The sequence below is a fragment of the Asterias amurensis genome, chromosome 9 (assembly GCF_032118995.1).
Source record: "Asterias amurensis chromosome 9, ASM3211899v1".
Lineage (NCBI taxonomy): Eukaryota > Metazoa > Echinodermata > Asteroidea > Forcipulatida > Asteriidae > Asterias > Asterias amurensis.
The window spans coordinates 2,005,669-2,027,278 of record NC_092656.1 but is presented as its reverse complement, the minus strand read 5'-3'; the positions used below and the strand labels follow the sequence as shown (position 1 = coordinate 2,027,278).

Here is a 21,610-nt window from a genome sequence, read left to right as displayed (position 1 = left end):
CAAAATCATTACCTAGAATTTTACCCAAACCTTTTAATTTGTCTAATGCTCAACACGATCAATTTCTAATCATGTGTCATCGCTGGTACTAGTGGTCAATAATGTATATCGCCATCCCACTTTGGACAGAGCGACCATGAGTGACCAGCTACATACTGTCCGGATGACCATTGTGGATTGCGGTAGCAACACAAAAAGAAAGATGACGTAACATGTCTAACGGACCAATCCTTTATTCCCGAATAGTTGTGTTAGGCCTACCCGTTACTCAACGAGTAGACACTATACTTGATACACTTTTAATGTAATAAGGGGTTGGTTTGCCCTTACTGGCCGGAGAAGAGAAACATTGGAGAAATAAAGTGGAAACTGGATTTTATCGTCAAGATGTGGTCGGCACTTTTGGTCATCTTTGGTTGCTTCTTATACGGTAACTATTGTTTGTTCTTGGTTTCATTTTGCTTCTCTCTGTGTATCAACTTCATTTTCCACTCCTTCCGTTCCGGGACGGAGTTGGCTCCCGATAATTTATTGTTTCTCTACCAATTCTTTCTCGCTCATTATACTATTACAGCGAAATGGTGTGTTTAACTGCAACATTAAAGTGTTCCGATGCCATTTTGACCAACATACACTAACCAGAAGGTACCATGTAATAGAAAGGTTTGCGCTGAATAGATGTAGATGTAATAATCCCCGTCGTGGCTTTCATAAAGTTGACGCTACTCAGGCCGAACTCTGCGCGTGAAACGTTGTTTATACCACGGCCTGTTGCAATGTAAAACATTCGTTTGTGACATCAATGTTTCTTGGTAGTGGTGCTCTGCAGATCACAAACCGGTCCTTATACATTGGTGATGATTCGGTGACATAAAGGGTCTTACAGTTTATAAAGTATCTCTCAAAGTTCACCCATAAGTAGATATTTCGAACATTGAATTGGTGTGTAGTAAAACACAACACTCGAACAAGTTGTTGGTTATTTTAACGAGTGGTGAGTCTGAACATTGAAGACAATTGAACATTGAAAACAATTAAATGTTTTAATCGCTTCTGTTACTAATCACATCCTTTATAAATAGTTATAATATTCTTGAGGTGGGACAGAAACTCTTCTATAGGCCTAATGTAGATAACAGAGTAATCCCACTGGTTGAAGTTTGTAAACAACCGTTCTTTAAAACCAGACTATACTAAACTTATATTAGCTATAACAACAAAGTTTTAATGTTGTTTTTAAGAACGTTTATAACAATGTCGCGAGACACTAACTGTTTGTAATTATAATGTGTTTGCTGCTTCGCGGGAGTCAAAATGTTACAGCTTTCTCCAGAAGACGATCAGAGCATACTGATCGAAACGTCGAGTTGAAACCAACGGTTCTTTTCGGAACCACCCCAACTCATTAGAGATAGTCATTACATGGTGTTACCGCAAACCTTTCCATAATGTTACAGCCATTTGTCTTTTGAGCTAAAGTTCACTCTTGCTGGTCCTTGTAAAGTGTTTGGACGTTTACGAATTGCAGCCCGAAATAAATGAAACAAAAAGTGAATGCACAATATCCACGGGCCTTCCACCAACTCATTATAGCCATGTTTTCTTTGCATTCAATTGGGGGTTACAAAGTAAATTACTTAGTACAACTTTACAATTCCTTTTTAAAATGATCATTCTACATCGCCCTCAACCACATGCACGACACAAATGGAAGTCGCAAAGAAAACATCTTTTTGGTTGTAATTTTTTCTTCTTTTCAAAAACGCTCAGTGATACACAAGCATGTTCGAGGAACTGTTAGCAGGTAGGAACACATTCTGGTCAACGCAACTCGTTGAAGGATACTATACAAATATTGAAAGAGAACATAACAACTGTGTTAACATTCTAAACACAAAATGGTGTTCCAAACTTTTAAACATGATTAAATGATGAACACCTGCTTAAAATGGTTTGTGGGATTCAGACCCCCCCCACACACACGAATCTTTAGCAAAAGCAAGTTTTAGTTAAAAAATGTGACAAAGTACACAAATTATGCTTAGAAATGTGTTGAAATCTAAACACTACTTTTAAAGTGTACTTGTTCCTGATTGACTTCTTGTATACTTTTGTCATGTTAGGCTGGAAAGCTCGTTATTGTTAACAGCTTCAGAATAACAGTATATAAACCTATAGGCCGACGACACGACGGTTCTAGTGGTTTGTGTCAGACTCTATATACTGCAGCTGAATATGGTTTTAGTAAATCGAATTTCCTTTTTGTCGTGTATGCTGGCTGTGGGATCCAAAAGGGATTACAAACCCTTAAGAATAGAGAGTTACACCAACATTAACATAGCCGAGAAGGGCTCTTTCATACGAACCAATCCGGGTTATTATTAAAGAAAATACCAATCCACAATGCCCCGGGGTTGTGACGGTTTATTGTCCTTCTCTGCTCATCCTACAATACTTATGGATTTAGGCAGCGATAAGAACATCATGGCGGTTTGTATAGCTAGCCATGGAGGTAGAAATAGCCGAATGCCCTCAAAGACCAACTCAAAATACCATCCAATTAGCAAGGGGTGGGACAGTGTATCAGCATTGGATATTTGAATGTGTTGTTACCATTACGTGTTTCTGGTTGTTTTACAAATGATGTCTCATAAATGAACTTTAACATTTAGCTCACAAGACTGAGGAAATAGTCATGTAAACAAGGGTGCTTGCTATGTGAACAAGAACCCCCTCTTCCACCACAAGTGTTCTGTGTTATTTTACGTGTGTGCCTACACGTGTAGGAATACCACTAATCGTAGTAGGCCCCTACACGGGATCTTCGGCTTAATGCGGCATCCGAAGAAAAAAACAATTATTGTAAAGCATCTTGTTCAATGACACAAGTTTTACGACCAGTGTCAGATGCAATTTTGTCCGCCATGCAATACTGTCCGCTCCGGACACTTTTGCATATGCAATCATGTGCAGGGCTATGCAAAAACCGTCCGGCAGACATGTACATGACTGTATATGTATGTGCGCGCGTAGGGAGCGTGCATGCACGAACCTACGTAATGCAGCATTAATATTCACTACAATGTATATAGAAAGGTTTGCGGTAACACCATGTAATGACTATCTCTAATGAGTTGGGGTGGTTCTGGAAATAACCGTTGGTTTCAACTCGAAAGCATTCTCAAGAAGACGATCAGAGCATACTGATCGAAACGTCGAGTTGAAACCAACGGTTCTTTTCAGAAACACCCCAACTCATTTTTGAGATAGTCATTACATGGTGTTACCGCAAACCTTTCTATATCGTATTTCTACCATGCAAAGTTTCAAATCCTACTTATGAATATTCACGTGTTTTATGATTGCAGCGAATACCCAACGGCCGAACATTTCCCATGTCATTCACGACATGCACTTAGCTTGTAAAAAAATGGCGAACGTGTTCCGTCGACCAAGGGCGTTTATTGAATGTCAGACAACTCGTCCGTTCGGACAACTCTACAGTAACCGTCCAGTCGTCTGAACCGTCGAGTTGTCCGACGGACGAGTTGTCTGGTCTCCGTTTAATTTACTATAAGGACAGATTGCACGGGGGCGGACACAACTGCATATGCAAATGTGTCCGGAAGGACACAATTGCATTATGGAGCAGCTTCCGGGCGACACGATTGCATATGCAAAACCGTCCGGCGGACATTATTGCACATGTAATAATGTCCTTCGGATAGTATTGCATACAGGACATAATTGCATGCGACACCGGGACTCGAACCCACACTCTGCTGATCAGAAACACCAGAGCTTGAGTTGGATTCTCTTAAGTGCCCGGTAGGACACTGCACCAAACTTAAAGGAAAGGGAAGCCTTCCTGAAAACTAACTTGCAAGAAGACCACTCAAAATATATTTTGTTTGTGCTACATGAAATGCAATGATATCTGAACAACTTTGTTATGATGTAGCCTACGTTGATTAAGTTTCCCGAATGGTTTTCCTTGATATATTTTCAAAGTTGAACGTTTTTGAGGATTGACTAAACTGCTCACTCGAGTCCCGTATCCAACAAAGTTTGTGAAACGAAAATGAAACAAAAAAAATTTTTTTTATTTTTTTAAACATTACGGCTGTCCACCATTTCGCTTCTCCTTTAACCAACACTCTAGTCAATGATTTTTGTGAAATATGTTTGCATTGTTGGATGAAAATCATCTCACAAAATGAGTGAAATTCGTACTTCCATGATTAAAAGAAATAGCCAAGTGAGTCTTGGAACCTTTCCAAAGTGGGTCTGTTTTATATGAGTTTTCCAGATATATTGTAGCAACAGTTCCGCAACACCCGCTAACACCAGTCAGATTTATGCACGCAAAATGTATTGTTAAAATATAGTTAAATGACCACATAATACATAATGAGACAATGTGCGTTGCGGGTGGCTTTAACCTCTATAGCAAATATTTGTTTGAAGCAAAACATAGTTACTGGCGTGAAGTTTCGATCCTAGCAGAAACTTTCTCGAAAGCCAGACATCGTTAGCCTTCGAGAAAGAATCTGCTAACGTTCAGGCCACCGATGTGTGTTGTTCCCATTCATACCGTTCTTTGCTGTAGTAAGCAGTTTACCAAAGCTTATACATTATTTCATTTTCTGTTGAAACTCAACAAGTTTCGCCCTAAAATAGTTGTATTCGTATAAAAAGCAAGAAAATTAAGTTACATGACGAGTGTCTGCAATGTACGTCAATATCATTCTATTGGGCGTACACTAATATTGAATTGTTGCTATTTGCTTGGGAAGATAACAAAGCCAACTTTGGCACAGCGTCTTGGGGATTAGGCCTACCTAAGTAACATTCTCAACCCAGTCGCCATTCTATCATTCTCTAAACCTCTCGAGGAACCGTTGCAGAATAAGAAAAGTCGATAGTATTTGTCTTATAACTGAAAAACCGTCTGCACCGTGCACTGGATCGATCGAAGGCCACAAGTCTTGGAATAAGAGGTAGTCTTTATGAAGTGGTTCGTGCTTGTAACACTGTGGATTTACATGTGTGTACAGTTGTAATCTTTTTTGTGATTTCATCACATCAGAATCAACGAAAATTGATGTCGTATTTCCCCTACCCCCTTTTTCTGATAAATGTTTAGTTTATAAAGCACATTAATAGAACATTCTCTCACATTGTAGTAACAAAAGGGCTTCATACAAGTTAACATAAAGGTATTTTGAAAAAGACATTACATTTTCGTTTTCAAGTTTTGTTTTTAAGGTAATAAGGCACCAAATGAACAACGATATACTAATTGCGAATCTTGTATTTGACACACTCAAACACTTGTGTTCATCATTTTATCAGTGGTTTTTAAACTTTTGTTCATACAATGGACACAACAAAAACGTATACCTAAGATGGAATGGCTGTGCCCACGGTCCAAACAAAATATTAATAATAAATATACAAGTACTTTGCTCTATTTATCTGAATTGTTATAAATTTTGTTCATTATGTTTATTCATATCTTCTTTAATTGCAATTGCATTGTTAACGCACCAACTTCACCAGGGTGTGGATTTTACGATTTTGCTTTTCTCAAACATTCACCAAGGTTTCCATCTCGATGGCATTGTGGAACGATAACAACTTTACAATTGTAGAATTGTCATGCTTCGAACCAAGTCGATATCTGATTCATTTTATGAATGTGGGTTAGATCGATCGTCAGTTTGTTGAAGACGTCCTGGGGTGCCTTTTCTATCATTTGAAAGTTCAACCTACGGGTGCATCAAACCCTCATGCGAAGATTCTCGGATGAAATTATTAGTTTTTATTGATTCAATTATTATTTTTTTCAACAACGTTTTTTTTTCTTCTACTTCTTTTTCCTTTTTTTTTTAAATGATGAAATCGAATCATGTTTGGTTAGTGGACGGTAAACACTGTACCATGTTGTCTTCGTGTACTTACGATTCTACATGTACAAGCTTTCTCATCAGCAATCTTCATTTGTGATATCGATTCAACCGAGAAGAAGAAAGTGGATAAAACAATTGCTTCCATTTGTGGACAAATTACCTAATAGCGCTTACAGAAGAAATTGAATGCAAATTAAGTCGATTGACCAAAATCAATTACTTTGAACGTAAGACGAGCAGTCGTCATACGCCTATTTCTCCAATGAGTCAGCATCCACAGTTGTATTGAAGGTGTTATATTGAAAATGGCCCCCTCCCCCATAAAAAAGGGGGAGAAAAAAGCCCGTCAAAACTCACATCCTGAAGCAGAGATGTAAAACAAAATCATCCCCAAACAAAACATACGAACAAACAAACTTCCCATCAAATAAACAACAGATCAAGGATTTGAAATTAAGAAGGTGACGATACATTTAGGTTAGATTTGAATTTTGAGTTTTATTAAAATTGACAAACTTGGTGACCCGAATGACAAATTACAGAGTCTTACAATAGTTTTAAAAACATATTAACATATTTTTTATGACATACGGCGACATCAATATAGTAAGTCCCTCTATTAGGTTAAGTGGTTCTAATAATACTTGCTGCTTTTCAGAAACACCACAGCTCATGAGAAATGTATAATATAAATATCCGTTAATCTCACTTGAGCATCACCAAACAACAACAAAAGAAAGACAAAATGAATATACTATATAACAATTATTGTGCACCATCCCTTCATTAAACGTAGGGTGTCGTGGCCGAGTGGATAAGAACACCGAACTCAAGCCCTGATGCTTCTGTTCAGCTGAGTGTGGGTTCGAATCCCGGTCGTGACACTTGTATCCCTGAGCAAGAACACTTAACTATAATTGCTTCTCTCCACCCATGGGTAAATGGGTACCTGCGAGGGCAGAGATGGTTCTTGTGATTAAGTTAGCCGAGTAACGCATATTAATGTTGCACAAGGCTGTATACTCCCCACCAGGGAGCTGAGATGGTTTAAGGAGTGATTTAAGGCCCAGTGACCAGAGGTAATAATGTGAAGCGCTTTGAGACGCCCTCCGCGTGTGAAAAGCGCTATATAAAAACGGGTTATTATTATTATTAACCTTTTTTTCTATCTGCTATACAGGTGCACATGGTTCTCCTGATGAGTACCAGTTATTGAACGACATGTTCTCTAACTACAGCCCAGTCATCCGACCTGTTGCTAATTCATCCGATGCTGTTCAAGTCAAGCTGGGTGCAGCACTTCAACAAATCATAGAAATGGTAAATATAACACATAATGGCCGTGACGTAATGATTAGTAACGTATGTAAAACGTTGCAATTGTTTTGCCATTGTGTTTGGGCGCATGTGTTGAACATTATTTATTTATTAGCTGAAGAGATTCAAGCTACCAATTGCTGACTTATTTATCCGGAGCCAAACTGTACACATTACAATTATCAACTTAATTGATAATACATGACACACATAGACTAAGGCAGGGTATTCTTTTGGTAACAATATGGTGAAGGACCAGTGTCTTAAACGCTTTTAAACATAACAAACATGTGAAAGTTTGGGGTCGATCGAAGTTGCAAGAATTGAAAGATAGAAAACCCCTCGTTGCACGAATTTGATGGATTTGCATCAGGCATGAAGTTTTTCTCAGATTCAAATTGTAACAAACCCAACATGCATTTCTTTGAAGTCGTGGTCTTTCAAACATTGTTATTAATTACCTCCACTTGGTTCCCTTGGTAACGTTCCCTTTAAGTCAACAGGACAACAACCTGCACCACACACTTCGAGTTACAACTCCTTTTTAAGAACATACTACTCACGGTCGAATTATTGACTCCCATTAGGACGAAATGTTTATCATACAGTTATAAATCAAGGTAAATATTTTGACCAGGTATGATTTTTTTTTTTTTTTTTCAAAACAGGATGAGAAGAACCAGGTCATTACAGTCAACCTGTGGATGCGAATGGTAAGTTATTAGCGAAAACAGGAAGACTTGCATGAGTGAATTTGTTTTAAGGGATTGCTAATTGTTTATTTTGTGTTTATCAATGAAATGTATTTAATATGTTATAATGATATGTACAATTCTGAATTTTTCGTAAGATTGATCACGAATGTTGGTTTCAATATCAATCCGTCACGACGCGTCAGTTGGCAGACGTTTGTCGCGGACAACAATGTCAACTTTAGATGCATCCATCAAGGACATCTTCCTCTCCTCATATTGTCAGTTTGTTGGTGATCGTGTCTCATCCCATCTTACAGCATAGACCACCAGCTGGAGCGGTGGTTAGCCATCTGAGGCCGTGATGTTAAAGTCTACCAAATCTCTCTTCAAGACATCTTGAAACGTAGTTTGTGACGTCCAAAATCAAGGTTTTGAAGAAACTAGCAGCACATAAGCCGTTAACGGCATGCGTCAAAATGACAACACCTTGACGAAGGCCCATTTATTTGTAAACGATTAAATCATTGTTGTTTTGTTTGCTTATTCATACCAGCAATGGACGGACAGCAACTTCATTTGGGATGCTGATAATTATGGAGGAACAGACAGACTGATTGTTCCTATTGACTCAATATGGAGACCGGATATCGTGCTGTACACAAAGTAAGACCGGCAACACTTTGGGTTTTTAACTTTTTAACTTAAAACACGATTAGTTCTTACAAATTGGCCCCGTACTTAGGGGAAATACGAGAAGTGTCACTTAGGTCGGTTCTCGAGGTAGATATAATTCCAGTCTTTAAAGGCACTGTACTCGTTTGGTAATCGTCAAAGACCAGTATTTTCACTTGGTGTATCCCATCATAAGTATAACATAACAAGCCTGTGAAAATTTGAGCTCAATCGGTCATCGAAGTTGCGAGAAAATGATGAAAGAAAAAACACCCTTGTTGAACGAATGTGTGTGCTTTCAGATAGGAATAAAATACTTCTGCCTGAGAGTCTTTTATTATTTCAGTTAGAAATTACCTCTTTCTGAAAAACTAGGTTACTTCAGAGGGAGTCGTTTCCCACAATGTTTTATACTATTAACAGCTCTCCAATGCTCGTTACCAAGTCAGTTTTTAAGTTAATATTTGTTTTGAGTAATTACCAAACGTGTACCTTCCCCTTAATTACCTAAAGCAGATCAATATACACCCTTATTGCTGAACTTTAGCGTTTGTGCAACTTAATAACTTATTGATAACAACACTAATTTGTGTCATGTATTATTACATTAAAAACACCTTTTACCTTTTCCCCCAGTGCCGACTCTGGGTTTAGTGGTATGATGGAGACCAATGCAGTCATCACAAACACCGGCATAGTCTATTGGAACGCACCGGCCATCTACACAAGCACCTGTAAGATTGACGTGTCCTACTTCCCGTTCGACGAACAGCACTGCCCGATGAAGTTCAGCTCCTGGGCTTACAACGGCTTCCAGATCTTCCTGTCAAACCGCTCAGTTTCCGGGGACATCTCAGCCTTCATCGACAACGGAGAGTGGACCCTCGTCGGAATGCCGGTCAGAAATAACATCGCGTACTACCAATGCTGTCCGGAACCGTTCCCTGACGTCACGTTTACCATCGTCATCAGAAGACGCCCTCTATTTTATATGTTCAATCTGATGATACCGTGTATGCTGATCTCATTGATTACTGTGTTGGATTTCTACTTGCCGGCTGACTCTGGGGAGAAGGTGACTTTGGGGATCACCATCCTGCTGGCCCTCACTGTGTTTCTTCTCCTAGTGGCTGAAACGATGCCGCCTACGTCAGAAGTGGTGCCTCTTATTGGTAAGGCTTTGAAAAAAGTTTCGACTGTAGACAATTTTATTGTATGTGCGCTTCAGAATTACTTTAAAGGAACACGTTGCCTTGGATATGTCGAGTTGGTCTTTGAAAATCGTTCTGTAACCATTTGTTGTAAAATGTATATGGCTGGAAAGATATTGTAAAAGTAGAATACAATGATCTACACAAACATGCCTCGAAATTGCACGGTTTCTTTTTACCCTGTCGACTAACACGTCGAGGAAGTACGTCATATATGTAGTTCATTGCGGTGTAAGTGTGATGCATGATGGGACTGAGCATTTTCTAGAAGGACCAATGCACGTGCTTGATACGTTTGCCAATCCCAGCGCCTTTGGTGATCAGGCAAGGCGCTGGAGCCGAGCGAAATTTAGACATAGCAGCTCACGATTCAGTTTAGCACAGTTCTTTACCCCCAAAACAATTTAAGCGTTTCTCCATCTAGTCCTGCGTTTATGACCTGTACGATTAATATTCAAGCATAAATTAAGATTTTACAAAGTTACTTTGGACAACAACTAAACACATAACACATTAACACTGACGATTCAGTGTATTGACGAGCCATAGTGGTGTATATTCGCCCTATCCTTAAGCACTGTTGCAAGTTGAGGCACCCTTTAACATTGATTAATCTACGAGAACAACTGGTTTTATACACGTTAGATGAAAACTTACACACACGATTAATATTCTTATGATAAACTTACAAACATTAATTAACACACGCAATTTTCTTGAAGACCATACCGTGCCTTGTTGGTCGAAACTTCGACCAACATTTCTTATTACATAATCATCAATCTCAACCCATCGATTTTTTTTATATTTGACTTTATGTTTCCATAGACCATATGCTCTAGATTTACAATGGAAGTTAAAATTACGGAGTCCCCCACGACAACAAAAGTCGTACGTCGCTGTAAGGGAAACTGAAGGCTTAAATCAAAATAAAGTTAGGTTGACATTGAACTTATTTGATTTTGTTTGTTCTCCTTGCAGGGCAATATTACCTGGCTACAATCGTACTAGTCTCAGCGTCCACAGTCATGACAGTCTTCGTCTTGTACCTGCACTACCGTCTGCCCGGTACCAAACCAGTACCCGCTTGGCTCCGTAACTTATCCTTCAACTACATAGCCAAGGTGCTTTGCATGAAGAACACAATGAAAGTCGCTCCGGCCCCGCAGGAAACAGTCGTCGAGAACAACTACATCACTAATGGTGGTCTAGGGAGTGACAAGAAACTTCACAGTGGTAACGAGAACCTTAACGTGGTATCTACGATTCAACCCGCATCAGAGCACTTTGATAAGACTGTGAGTTCCATCTTGGATAATCTTAAGTTTCTGACTAAACGCGCTAAAGATGAAGATTCGGATGAGGAGATTTTGACGGAGTGGAAGTACGTGGCGCTGGTGTTCGATAGGATGTTTATGTGGACTTTCTTGGTCACTACTATTGTTACCACCGTTGGAATCCTGTGCCAACCCAAGCCGTTTACTTTGGAAGAGGACTTGTTGTAACTTTTCCCCTTTTTACGGAACAATAAACCGGGGAATTAACATATAAAATAAATGCTCATAATAACCAACCTGGTGGTCCCTGCCATGGTAGATAAAATCGCTATATAAAATGTTTTGACAAATTATTTGTGAAAAGTGCTGGACAATCTTAATTTTTTTTAAAACAAAATTGTATCTTATTTTAAACGAAACTTTACCTCTGCGATAAACAATTTAAACGTACACTGGTTGGTTAAAGGCGAAATCGAAATGTTATATAAGTAGACGCTATAGGCAATCTATACTTTAACAAGTAGTACTTACAACATTTGTTAACTTGTTTAGTTAATGATTGTTTGCACGTGACGTCATTGAGCACTATCTTTGATAAAACGTGCACGCATGAAAGTCTATCATTGGCTGAGAGTTGTTTATCATCAACTATGGCGGTCGATGACGCTATGTGCAATCCATCTTTAACAACACATTATTAATGTTGACTGCCGAGTCGGCCATATTTGATTTGCATTTACCAACATGCATACACAACCTCGTTACCATGGACAGTGTAAATCTTGCCACAACCATCGAAGCACCATGTTTGCGACGAGATTGTACACCACTGGGAACGAGGTTAATGAATAATACGTTACTGTTTTTTAATTACTTCTACTATGCAAAATATTTGTGTCCATTTATTATTACCAATTGTCTAACTATAATTTGTAGGATTGTAATAGATGAGTTTTGTTAGAAGAGGCATGTTTAATCTCTCTCTATCGTTTTGGAAAAGTGCAAAACCACATGCACAGGTGGAGATCCCGGTCCTTTTTCAAAACCTCGGCTTGGACTACAGCTCCGGCCTGAAAAAAGCTTTAGTATAATACCATTGCTGATTCTTTCCCTTTTGATGTTTTATTTTGTTTTATTAGATTGCAGCTTTGCTTCGAATAGTACAAACAGAGTGAGACATAGTTGTAAATTTGCCTCATTTTGTAAAAATAATGTATAGATGTACAATGTACATACAAATATAGATCTATAGTTGAGATGTATCAAGCTGTTTATACGATGACATGTAATAAATATTTGAAAGTAACAACATTCTCAGACTAGTTCAATAATGTGTACAAAACCCCAAAATAATAATAATGGTAATTATCTAATATCGAACCACGCTTGAGTATTTGAAGATTTTGTAAATGTATTGGTCAACCATAATCAACTCGGTGTTCATTCACCATGTCTTAACCGTAGTTATACCACCTTAAAGACACTAGTACTGGGCACTATTGGTAATTGTCAAATACCAGTCTCCTCACCTGGTGTATCTCAACAAATGCATAAAATATCAAACCTGTGATATTTTGAGCTCAATTAGTTGGTCGTAGAAGCTGCGAGATAATAATAAAATAAAAATAAAAACCTTGTCACACGGAGTTGTGTGCTTTTAGAAGGTTGATTTCGAGACCTCAAGTTCTAAATCTGAGGTCTCAAAATCAAATTCGTGGAAAATTACTATCTTTCTCGAAAGCTAAGTCACTTCAGAGGGAGCCGTTTCTCACAATGTTTTATATTATAACACCCCTTGCAAAGATTCTGCCTGCTCATTGGTTTAGAGCGCGTCACATGACATGTCTTAGTTTTGCTACATGACGGCCGTCGGTTTGCCATGCGCTAGTCCGAAGACTAGCACATGGCGCCGTGCGCTAGTCCGACAGACTAGCACACGGCGTGCAGTACCCAGACGTCCGTTGCGTGTACGAGGATCATAAATTAATAGTCTGTAACCATTTCGGATTGCACGACACTACATGCAACACAGTAAGTAAAAGTGTTTGCAATCTGTATTCGCATCGTCCGTGGATTGTAGCATTCAGGTCTGTAACTTAATAATAATAGTACAGTATTTAGAAATGTTTGGGGTGTTATAAAACAAATATTGACTGCTTTTACTCGTGCAATGGTTAAAAACTATGACTCCCTCGGTGATCCCCGGAGCGTTCTATTTTCCCTCGGCTTCGCCTCGGGAAAATAGAACGCTCCGTGGATCACCTCGGGAGTCATAGTTTTAACCATAGCACTCGAAGCAGTCAATATTTGTATACTATCAACCTCTCTCATTACTCGTCACCAAATAAGGTATTATGCTAATAATTATTCTGAGTAATTACTAAAAACAATGCTCTTAGATGATACCTTCTGTCTCATCCAACCAAGACCCAACCTCAAAAAGCCTGTGAGCAAAACAATTTGTCAATAACAGACAAATATAGCTTAACTGGTTACCAGCCAAAAAGTCCAAAAAATGTCGAATTGTTACGACTGGTTACTCATTGTTTGCTTGGCATATAAATTTACTAAGCAATGTTTTCTGCTTATCAGCTTTATGAGACTGGGCCCATGGTTACCATGGAGGAAGACCTCCGTGGTACGCAATAGGTGAAGCTTCTTGTCTGAAAGACTCCGAGACTTGATCGAACAAGAGATTAGATGCGTTCTATTGTTAGCCACCCATTTGGAGATACCAGCTGGTATCTATCACCTTTTTCATCAATAGACCAAACCCATTGTACCCGATCACCAATCCATGACCAGATTGATGTTGCAGAGTCAATCTGATAGAATGGTCTTACATCACTGCAACCCTTAAGCTTCATGTGGATTTGTATTGCGAAGTTCAACATTGGCTGTAAACACTACAAGCGGATTTATTTTGCTGCTGTTTTCCGTGTCTAAAGATACCAATCGACGATGATGCATCTGCTGATATTTGTGTCAACATTTCTTCTCACACTACAAGGTAAACACTTACATTTGATTTATCCCTAAAAATACGGTGTTTGCTGTTAGCACTATTTGTGATTTCCAGTGCCTAATTCCTACCTCAATGGTGAGGTAGAAATGTACAACAACCAGCCCAAACAGCTTCTGTGTAACAAAGAGAGAGACTACCTTAAGAGTTGAAACGTCGGAAACGTTAGGCCATTAACTATCTTTTGCAAAAACAAACATTATAGTTATGCAAAGTTCACGTTTAAAGTGCTTCGTTTTTGAAAGGGCAAGGGGGAAAGTTTCCGTATGCGCAAAGGTACGAAGTGTCCTGACACCGATACGGAAAGTTACCCAAAAGCCGGGCCAAGTTTTACACAACTAAGTAGGTAGACATTGTTGCTCGACAAACTAAAATGAACCAGTTTGTAAATACACATGAAACAAATACAAGTTCACTTAACATGGTACTTTGGCTGGATGGGAATATCATCCCTGGTCTTGGCTTGTGTTGCTGATTTCAGTGCAATACTCTATTCTGTATGAAATAGGTTAGACCATTCAGACTTAGGCATACATTAATCTTAAGCATGTTGACTTTAGAACTCACCAGCAAGAGTAATTTTACAGATGAAGGGAATGTCCAGCTTAATGTGATATGTTACTCGGTTTACATAAGGATGGGGACAAATTTGAAAGTATCTAACCTCATGTTCAACTGATTCAAATTACCATGTTATTCGATACCCTTTCATTGCAAATGTCAACATGCTTTGACATCTTTCTGAGAAAAATAGGTCTGTACATTTATGACGTCACTCGAAAGATGACGTCATTTGGGTTTCACACCTACTACGACGTTGATTTTAAAGAAGGATTTTTTCCACCAGTCAACATGTAAAATCAGGGCCGTATATATTGTACATAATTTTTAAGTAAGGACAAATACCAAAGATATTCCCGTACAAAACATGTAGGCTCCTACGTACATAGTTTTTAACGATTCCTGTAAGTGGCGGCTTTCCGCTGTTGGATGTCAATAGAAAAAAAAAAAAAAAAAAAAAAAAAAAAAGTATACAGACCCGTTTTTTAGATTGACGTCACTCATAGATGTCTTGGATATGGACAAATGTTTCACTTGATAAGTGTTCATGTACCTGCATTGCATCTTGAAAGGAGAGTAGGCCTACCTGGCTTTATTGATGAATCGTCTTATTGAAAAACACATAATTGTCAATGAACGCCTTATCATAACATCGGTTAGAGTGAGCATAATATTCACAGATTTGCACATAGTTTATATTGTTTCAAGATAGTCTGGACAACATTTGGAATCGTTTGTTCGAAGTGCATGAAAATGGAATCGAACCATCGGTAAGGCTTATCCAAGTCTAAAACTCAATATTTGAAAATAGTGGACACAATTTCAATTATTGTTTGTTCTTCTCGCCATTTCTGTAACCGAGTGAGCCTTAAGCTTTCACATGTTTGTTATGTCATGTATTTGTTGAGTCACATATAATGTGTATACTTTGCCATTGATTATTACCAATTGTTACACATGTCCCTCAAGCTCTAAAAGTCTAATATTTAATCAAGTAAAACAAAGCCCCTAATAAGCACGTGTTGTTTTGTACTCACATCAATTAATTGAATTTCCCGCAGGTGTAAATGCAGGGTCATACCAGGTAGAGTCGCACGAGGTACGTCTTTATCATGACTTACTGGACAAACACAACCCTGAAATCAGACCGGTTGCTAATTTTAACGAGACCGTCGTAGTTACCTTCGGGGCAGCCTTACAGATGATTGCCGAAATGGTATGTTATGGTGAAGAAATTACAAGAGTGTTTGAATTGTATTTGTTAAATTTGAATGGAGGTACAGAATATTCACTTTGATTTTACCCTTACACCGTTGTGTATCGATTAGGGGTGCAGATTTATTGGTTGGGGTCGGGTACTTTTTATAAGACACAGGTACAAACTTCCACATATTTACATAACGTACACGGTCTAGAAATAATAAAAAACTTCTCTCGAAATATTACTTGCTTCAGTGCTGTATTTTATTTTAACTGGTTGAAACAACTGCATAAAAAAAGATCTTAAACCATCCACCCATTTTTATAATAATAAGGTTATATACTTATTGCAAAAGGATTGCGCCACAAAACCGAAACTGACGCTGAACCCACTGTGCAATCTGCATTCGTATCACAATGCATTAAACATGTAATTCCGTAGCTTCCAAAAGATTGTATTAATTGGCTGACCTGTAAATTCAGACGCAACTCAAGCTTGCTGTGGTCAACTGACGAGGTCACATGACGAGGGCAAACCCTCCAGGGATAGCGGGCTGATTGCAGTGAAACACAAAAATGTAGATTTGTTTTGCAATGCACCAAGACAAAAGAACAACGGAATAAAATACACTGATCGTCTCCACGGACTTGCTGCATGATGCGTAATTCTCACTAACTTTAGCTCGGTTTTCACTCTTTCACAGGATGAAAAAAAGCAACAGATTACAACCAGCTTGTGGCTACGGTTTGTAAGTACATAAGTGTTTATTAAAAGAACTCAACAATGTATAGGCTTATAACAACATTTATTATATTAATGCATGACCAGTCATAGTTGCATCATCCAGTATTAGGAAACGGAGTAACAAACCTTCATTCTTTACTAAGAGATGTTAAATTTGCATTGGGGATAACGAATATTAATTTTGGTTTTTACCCATACACCGATGTGTGTTAGCACTGTAAACAAAATTTCACAGGCGTATTACTCGGGTGGGATTGGAACCCACGACCCTTGCAATCATTCATTCGTTACCTTGTTCAAGTTTATCGCACAAACCTCCTGCTTATGACGTCATTTGAGTATGGCGCCCTCACCTAGAGATATAAAGGAAGTTGTTATCTGGCCTCTTTTTGTGCTGGGCGTATACTGTGCATTTTCAGAGTTTCATCAGCGTATCTCTAAGATGACGTCACTGCATGCAGTTTACACTCCAATAGTAGACATACTTTAATCTTAATGAGTTGACTGTAATACCTTTGCTAAGTTTTGATTTTTACTTGTATTTTAACTGACTGAACTTGTGCGTGTATATTTGTTTCCATTCATTTTGTAGTCGTGGCAAGACGCATTCCTGAAATGGGATCCTGCACTGTATGACGGCATTGCCCATACCATTCTACCATATTCGACCGTTTGGAAACCAGACCTCGTGCTCTACAACAAGTAAGTTGTTTATTCAACATAGGTTGTCCCGCTCATTTTCGGTAAATGTGGAACTTTGGGGAATCTAGGTGGCAGCAGACTTAACCAGGTTTACCCATTGTTCTTTATTCTGTGCACGTATTCGAAACAATGTAAAATATGGACATTTTACCAGGAACAAGTTTGCTGCCACCTAGCGTGCCAAGGTCTCCCAGCTGCCGTTGTAAAGCGGGCGTTATTCTATTTAAAACCTCCTCAAATTGATCAGCACTTTTGCACAAACCTCCAGATGCGCTCATCGGTCGTCGAAGTTGCGAGATAATAATGAAAGAAGGAAAAAACCCATTGTCACACGAAAGTGGTGCTTTCAGATGCTTGAGACCTCAAATTCTAAATTATGAGGTCTCGAACTCAAATTCGTGGCAAATTTCTTCTTTCCCGAAAAGTACATTACTTCAGAGGGAGCCGTTTCCCACAGTGTTTTGTACTCTTAACCTCTCCCCATTACTTGTTACCAAGTAAGGTTTTATGCCAATCATTGTTTTGAGTAATTACCAAAAGTGTTCGCTGCCCTTAAGTGAAAATTACGGCAGATTTATTGTATCGAACAGGAGATTAAGAACTAATTTAGTTTTTTTTTTGTGTTCCTTCCGCCATACGCACGCCATTAGTGCAGTCAAGTATGGAAAATGGAAATCACGATGACTCGGAAGTTATCTTAACAATTTGCTTTCATGTTCACCTCATGTCATTTAAACTTAACCATTCAAGATGGCGTAACCCCAATCAACTTCAACGCTAGAGGTCGCACTATTGTATTTTATTCCAAGGACACAACACCGCAAGTAAACGTTATATTTATAACCTCTATTTTCAGCGTGGATCTTGAATACCATGGGCTAATGGAAACTGGTATCACAGTCACAAGCACAGGGTATGTTTATTGGAACACCCCAGCCATCCTCAAAAGCTCCTGCAAGATTGACGTGTCCTTCTTTCCCTTCGACACCCAAGCGTGTGCAATGAAATTCGGTTCATGGTCCTACAGCGGCGCCATGATAGACTTCGACAACACATCTGCGTATGGTGACACTTCTGCGTACACTGACAACGGAGAATGGGATCTTAACGCCATGAACGTTAAGAAAAATGTGGTTTACTACCAATGCTGTAAAGACCCTTATCCAGACATCACGTTCACTATCATTATCCACAGAAGACCTTTATTCTACGTGTTCAACGTCATTATACCATGCATGCTTCTCTCTCTTGTGACGTCATTTACATTCCTGCTGCCGGCTGACTCTGGTGAGAAGATCAGTTTTGTTCTGACGTCTCTACTGTCACTGATTGTGTTTCTTCTGCTGGTTGCAGAAACAATACCAGCCTCATCCGAACAAGTGCCTCTCATTGGTGAGTTAATATGGTGTAAAGGGATATAGACCTTATGCATTGACGTCATCCAGCCGCCATCTTTGAGGTCAAACGGTGACGAAACAATCGAAACGCACATAGATTGGCCAATGAACAACCTCCTTTTGACCTCAAGGTGAGGGCGACGAACTGAAATGACGTCATGTGCATAAGGTCTATTCAAGATTGGTTAGATCTGCTTGTTTCTCGGTATACAATTAATAGATGTCAAATTTGCATCGGGGATAAAGAATATTAATTGGTTTTTACCCATATACCGGGTAAAAAACAATTAATATTCTTTATCCCCGATGCAAATTTAACATCTATTATATCGTTGCGGTGCCCGCTGCCAAAACATAGTATTCGAACTGCCTCTAGCTGCCGGGCAACTTCGGTAGTCTAGTTGGTAAGACACTGCTCTAGAATTGCAAGGGTCGTGGGTTTGAATCTCACCCGAGTAACATGCCTGTGATATTTTTTCACAGGACTCGGGGAAAGTACTGAGTATACAGTGCTAACACACATCGGTGTATGGGTGAAAACCAATTAATACTATACAATTACATGCATGGTCTTAACAGCACTGGATTTTCTGGGGGGAAAATCAAATGAATAGGTCATTAAATGATGACAGAAAAACACTACAAGTTGCACAAATTTTGTGCAACTTGTAGTAAGTGTTTTTCTGTCATTATTTTCTTGCATGACAAATTGACCCCACATTTGCACAAATGTTTTATTTTATGCAGATGCTGGGGTTTACAAAGTGGATTTAAGACTAGTCTTGTCTCGAGTTAGGACGAGTTACTGGGACTTGCCTTGTTTTTAATATCTCCTAGGACTAGTCCTGACTTTAGGAATAGTCAATTTTGTGAAATCGACCCACGGTCTTTGATAATTTACAAAAACGTGTCAAGCGTATTAATATCACGCAATGATAATTCACCAAAACTCAATTGTACAAATTTGTATTGTTCATCTTCCCCAAAGGTCAATATTTTGTAGTCATCATCAGCATCACCTCGTCCTCAGTCGCACTCTCTGTCTTCGTCCTCTATCTCCACAATCGGCTCCCCAACGACAAACCAGTCCCCCTCTGGCTCAAGAAATTCTTGATCTTCTTGTCGCCCATCCTTGGCTCAATGGCCTACCCCCACGGCAAGCCGCTAGGTGCGTTATTGGTGTGCAACGGCAACGATAATGCTGGCTACGACAGCGAGATACTGGACGAGAAATCCAAGCTCGCCAAAAGGATGAAGAACTTAAAATTGGCCATCTCCACTGATGATATATCTGAGGTCTCTAAACTGGAGAAGGCAGTGTTATCCATCAATAACAACTTGAAACTGCTAGCAGGGAGAAGCAACGACCAAGATGGGGATGAAGAAATACTGGCAGAGTGGAAGTATGCAGCACGCGCACTGGACAGACTCTTCTTTTTTCTGTATTTACTTACTACCATTTTTGCTACTCTTGCAATTTTGGCCCAACCAAAAACACACATTGACGACGAATAAGTGTCTATGTACAAGTAATAACATAATTGGTGATTCTAACGGGTTCGATGCCTCATCTACACGGTTCGTGGCGTCCAAGATTTGGTTCCCTTAACTCAATTGGACAACTGTCAATTTTCAATTAGCATTCTATTGATGTAACATTAACTTTAGCAAAAACTACAAACTAAGATTTTATAGTCACCACAATAACTTTTTCTCTAGGTTTACCAGTTGCACGTTTTTGTTCTATACATTTTTGATGGATTTTGAGTAAAATTAATATCGAGTAAACACCCCTTGCTTTCTTTTTGTTCTCTTTGGTTTTTTTCCGTTCGAATTGCAAAGTTTGACCCTTGCCCCTGTTCAGATTTGTTGTACATACTTAATTAACATGCAAAGCTTTGCCTTTTAAGAGTTTTGATAACCATTGGGTACCACGCAGAACATAAATTTTGTGCTGCTTTTTTGTGATTTGATGAATTCAGTAAAATTGAAACAGCTACCCCTTGTACATCTTGCTTAATTATTTTGAAAAAAAAAAAATGTTGACTTAAATATTTGCACCTCTTTCATTGTTGTTGTAAATATAACTAACAAACGATTTAACACTTGTTTCGTAATTTCGTGTAAGACTAACACAATGTACAAGTGTACGTGTTCTTATCGGTATGTTGAATATAATTTTGAGTAAAGTTGTAGTTCGAGGCTTACCAAGACACTGATTAATTTTTCTTGCTGATACATGTTCCCATGGTGCTACTTTCATGATGTTTCTGATACAATAGGAGTGTAATGTGCCTTGATTTGACATTTTGATGAATGTTGAGTAAAATAAAATGCTAAACCCTGTACTCAAGCCAAATTTTTGGAAATACTGTCTTGTTCTTGTACTTTGTTCGAACATTAGATAAATTTACACTGTATTGAGAAAACTGTCTTGGCTTTCATATTTTTTAAGAACCTTACATGTACACAAGGTTATAGCCTTGTACACATTTTCAGGTACAATTTGCCTTGTAAACAATATAATTTGCTTTGTACACAAGGCTTGTACACATTTGCTTAGTAACCGAGGCTGTAGCCCTGTACATGTACATGTACACAACTTTCCAGGCAAAATTTGCTTAGTACACAATGTTATAGCATTGTAAACATTTTCTGGAAATTTTTTCCTAGTAAACAATTTTCAGGCAAATTCTGCTCAGTACACGAGGTTAAAGTCTTGTTTACATTTTCAGGCAAAATTTGCTTAGTACACAAGGTTATAGCCTTGTACACAATTTTTCAGTCAAATTCTGCTCAGTACACAAGGTTATAGCCTTGTTAACAATTTCAGGCAAATTCTGCTCAGTACACAAGGTGTACACAATTTTTCAAGCAAAATTTGCTTAGTACACAAGGT

The 21,610-nt window shown here is 38.7% G+C and overlaps 2 protein-coding genes across 2 annotated transcripts; both read left to right on the top strand.

Moving 5' to 3' along the window:
* The first annotated feature begins 262 nt into the window (after nucleotides 1–262).
* On the top strand, nucleotides 263–12,724 carry LOC139941755 (neuronal acetylcholine receptor subunit alpha-10-like). The gene is made up of 6 exons (XM_071938370.1): nucleotides 263–430; nucleotides 7,093–7,232; nucleotides 7,898–7,942; nucleotides 8,478–8,587; nucleotides 9,233–9,768; nucleotides 10,789–12,724. The coding sequence occupies exons 1-6, from the start codon at nucleotides 388–390 to the stop codon at nucleotides 11,310–11,312; spliced, it is 1,398 nt and encodes a 465-aa protein (XP_071794471.1). The 5' UTR covers nucleotides 263–387; the 3' UTR covers nucleotides 11,313–12,724.
* Nucleotides 12,725–13,928: 1,204 nt separating this feature from the next.
* On the top strand, nucleotides 13,929–21,313 carry LOC139941728 (neuronal acetylcholine receptor subunit alpha-10-like). Its single transcript, XM_071938341.1, has 6 exons — nucleotides 13,929–14,094; nucleotides 15,729–15,883; nucleotides 16,572–16,616; nucleotides 17,205–17,314; nucleotides 18,171–18,706; nucleotides 19,700–21,313. Exons 1-6 carry the CDS (start codon nucleotides 14,046–14,048, stop codon nucleotides 20,224–20,226), a joined length of 1,422 nt encoding a protein of 473 aa, XP_071794442.1. The 5' UTR covers nucleotides 13,929–14,045; the 3' UTR covers nucleotides 20,227–21,313.
* The last annotated feature ends 297 nt before the right edge of the window (nucleotides 21,314–21,610 follow it).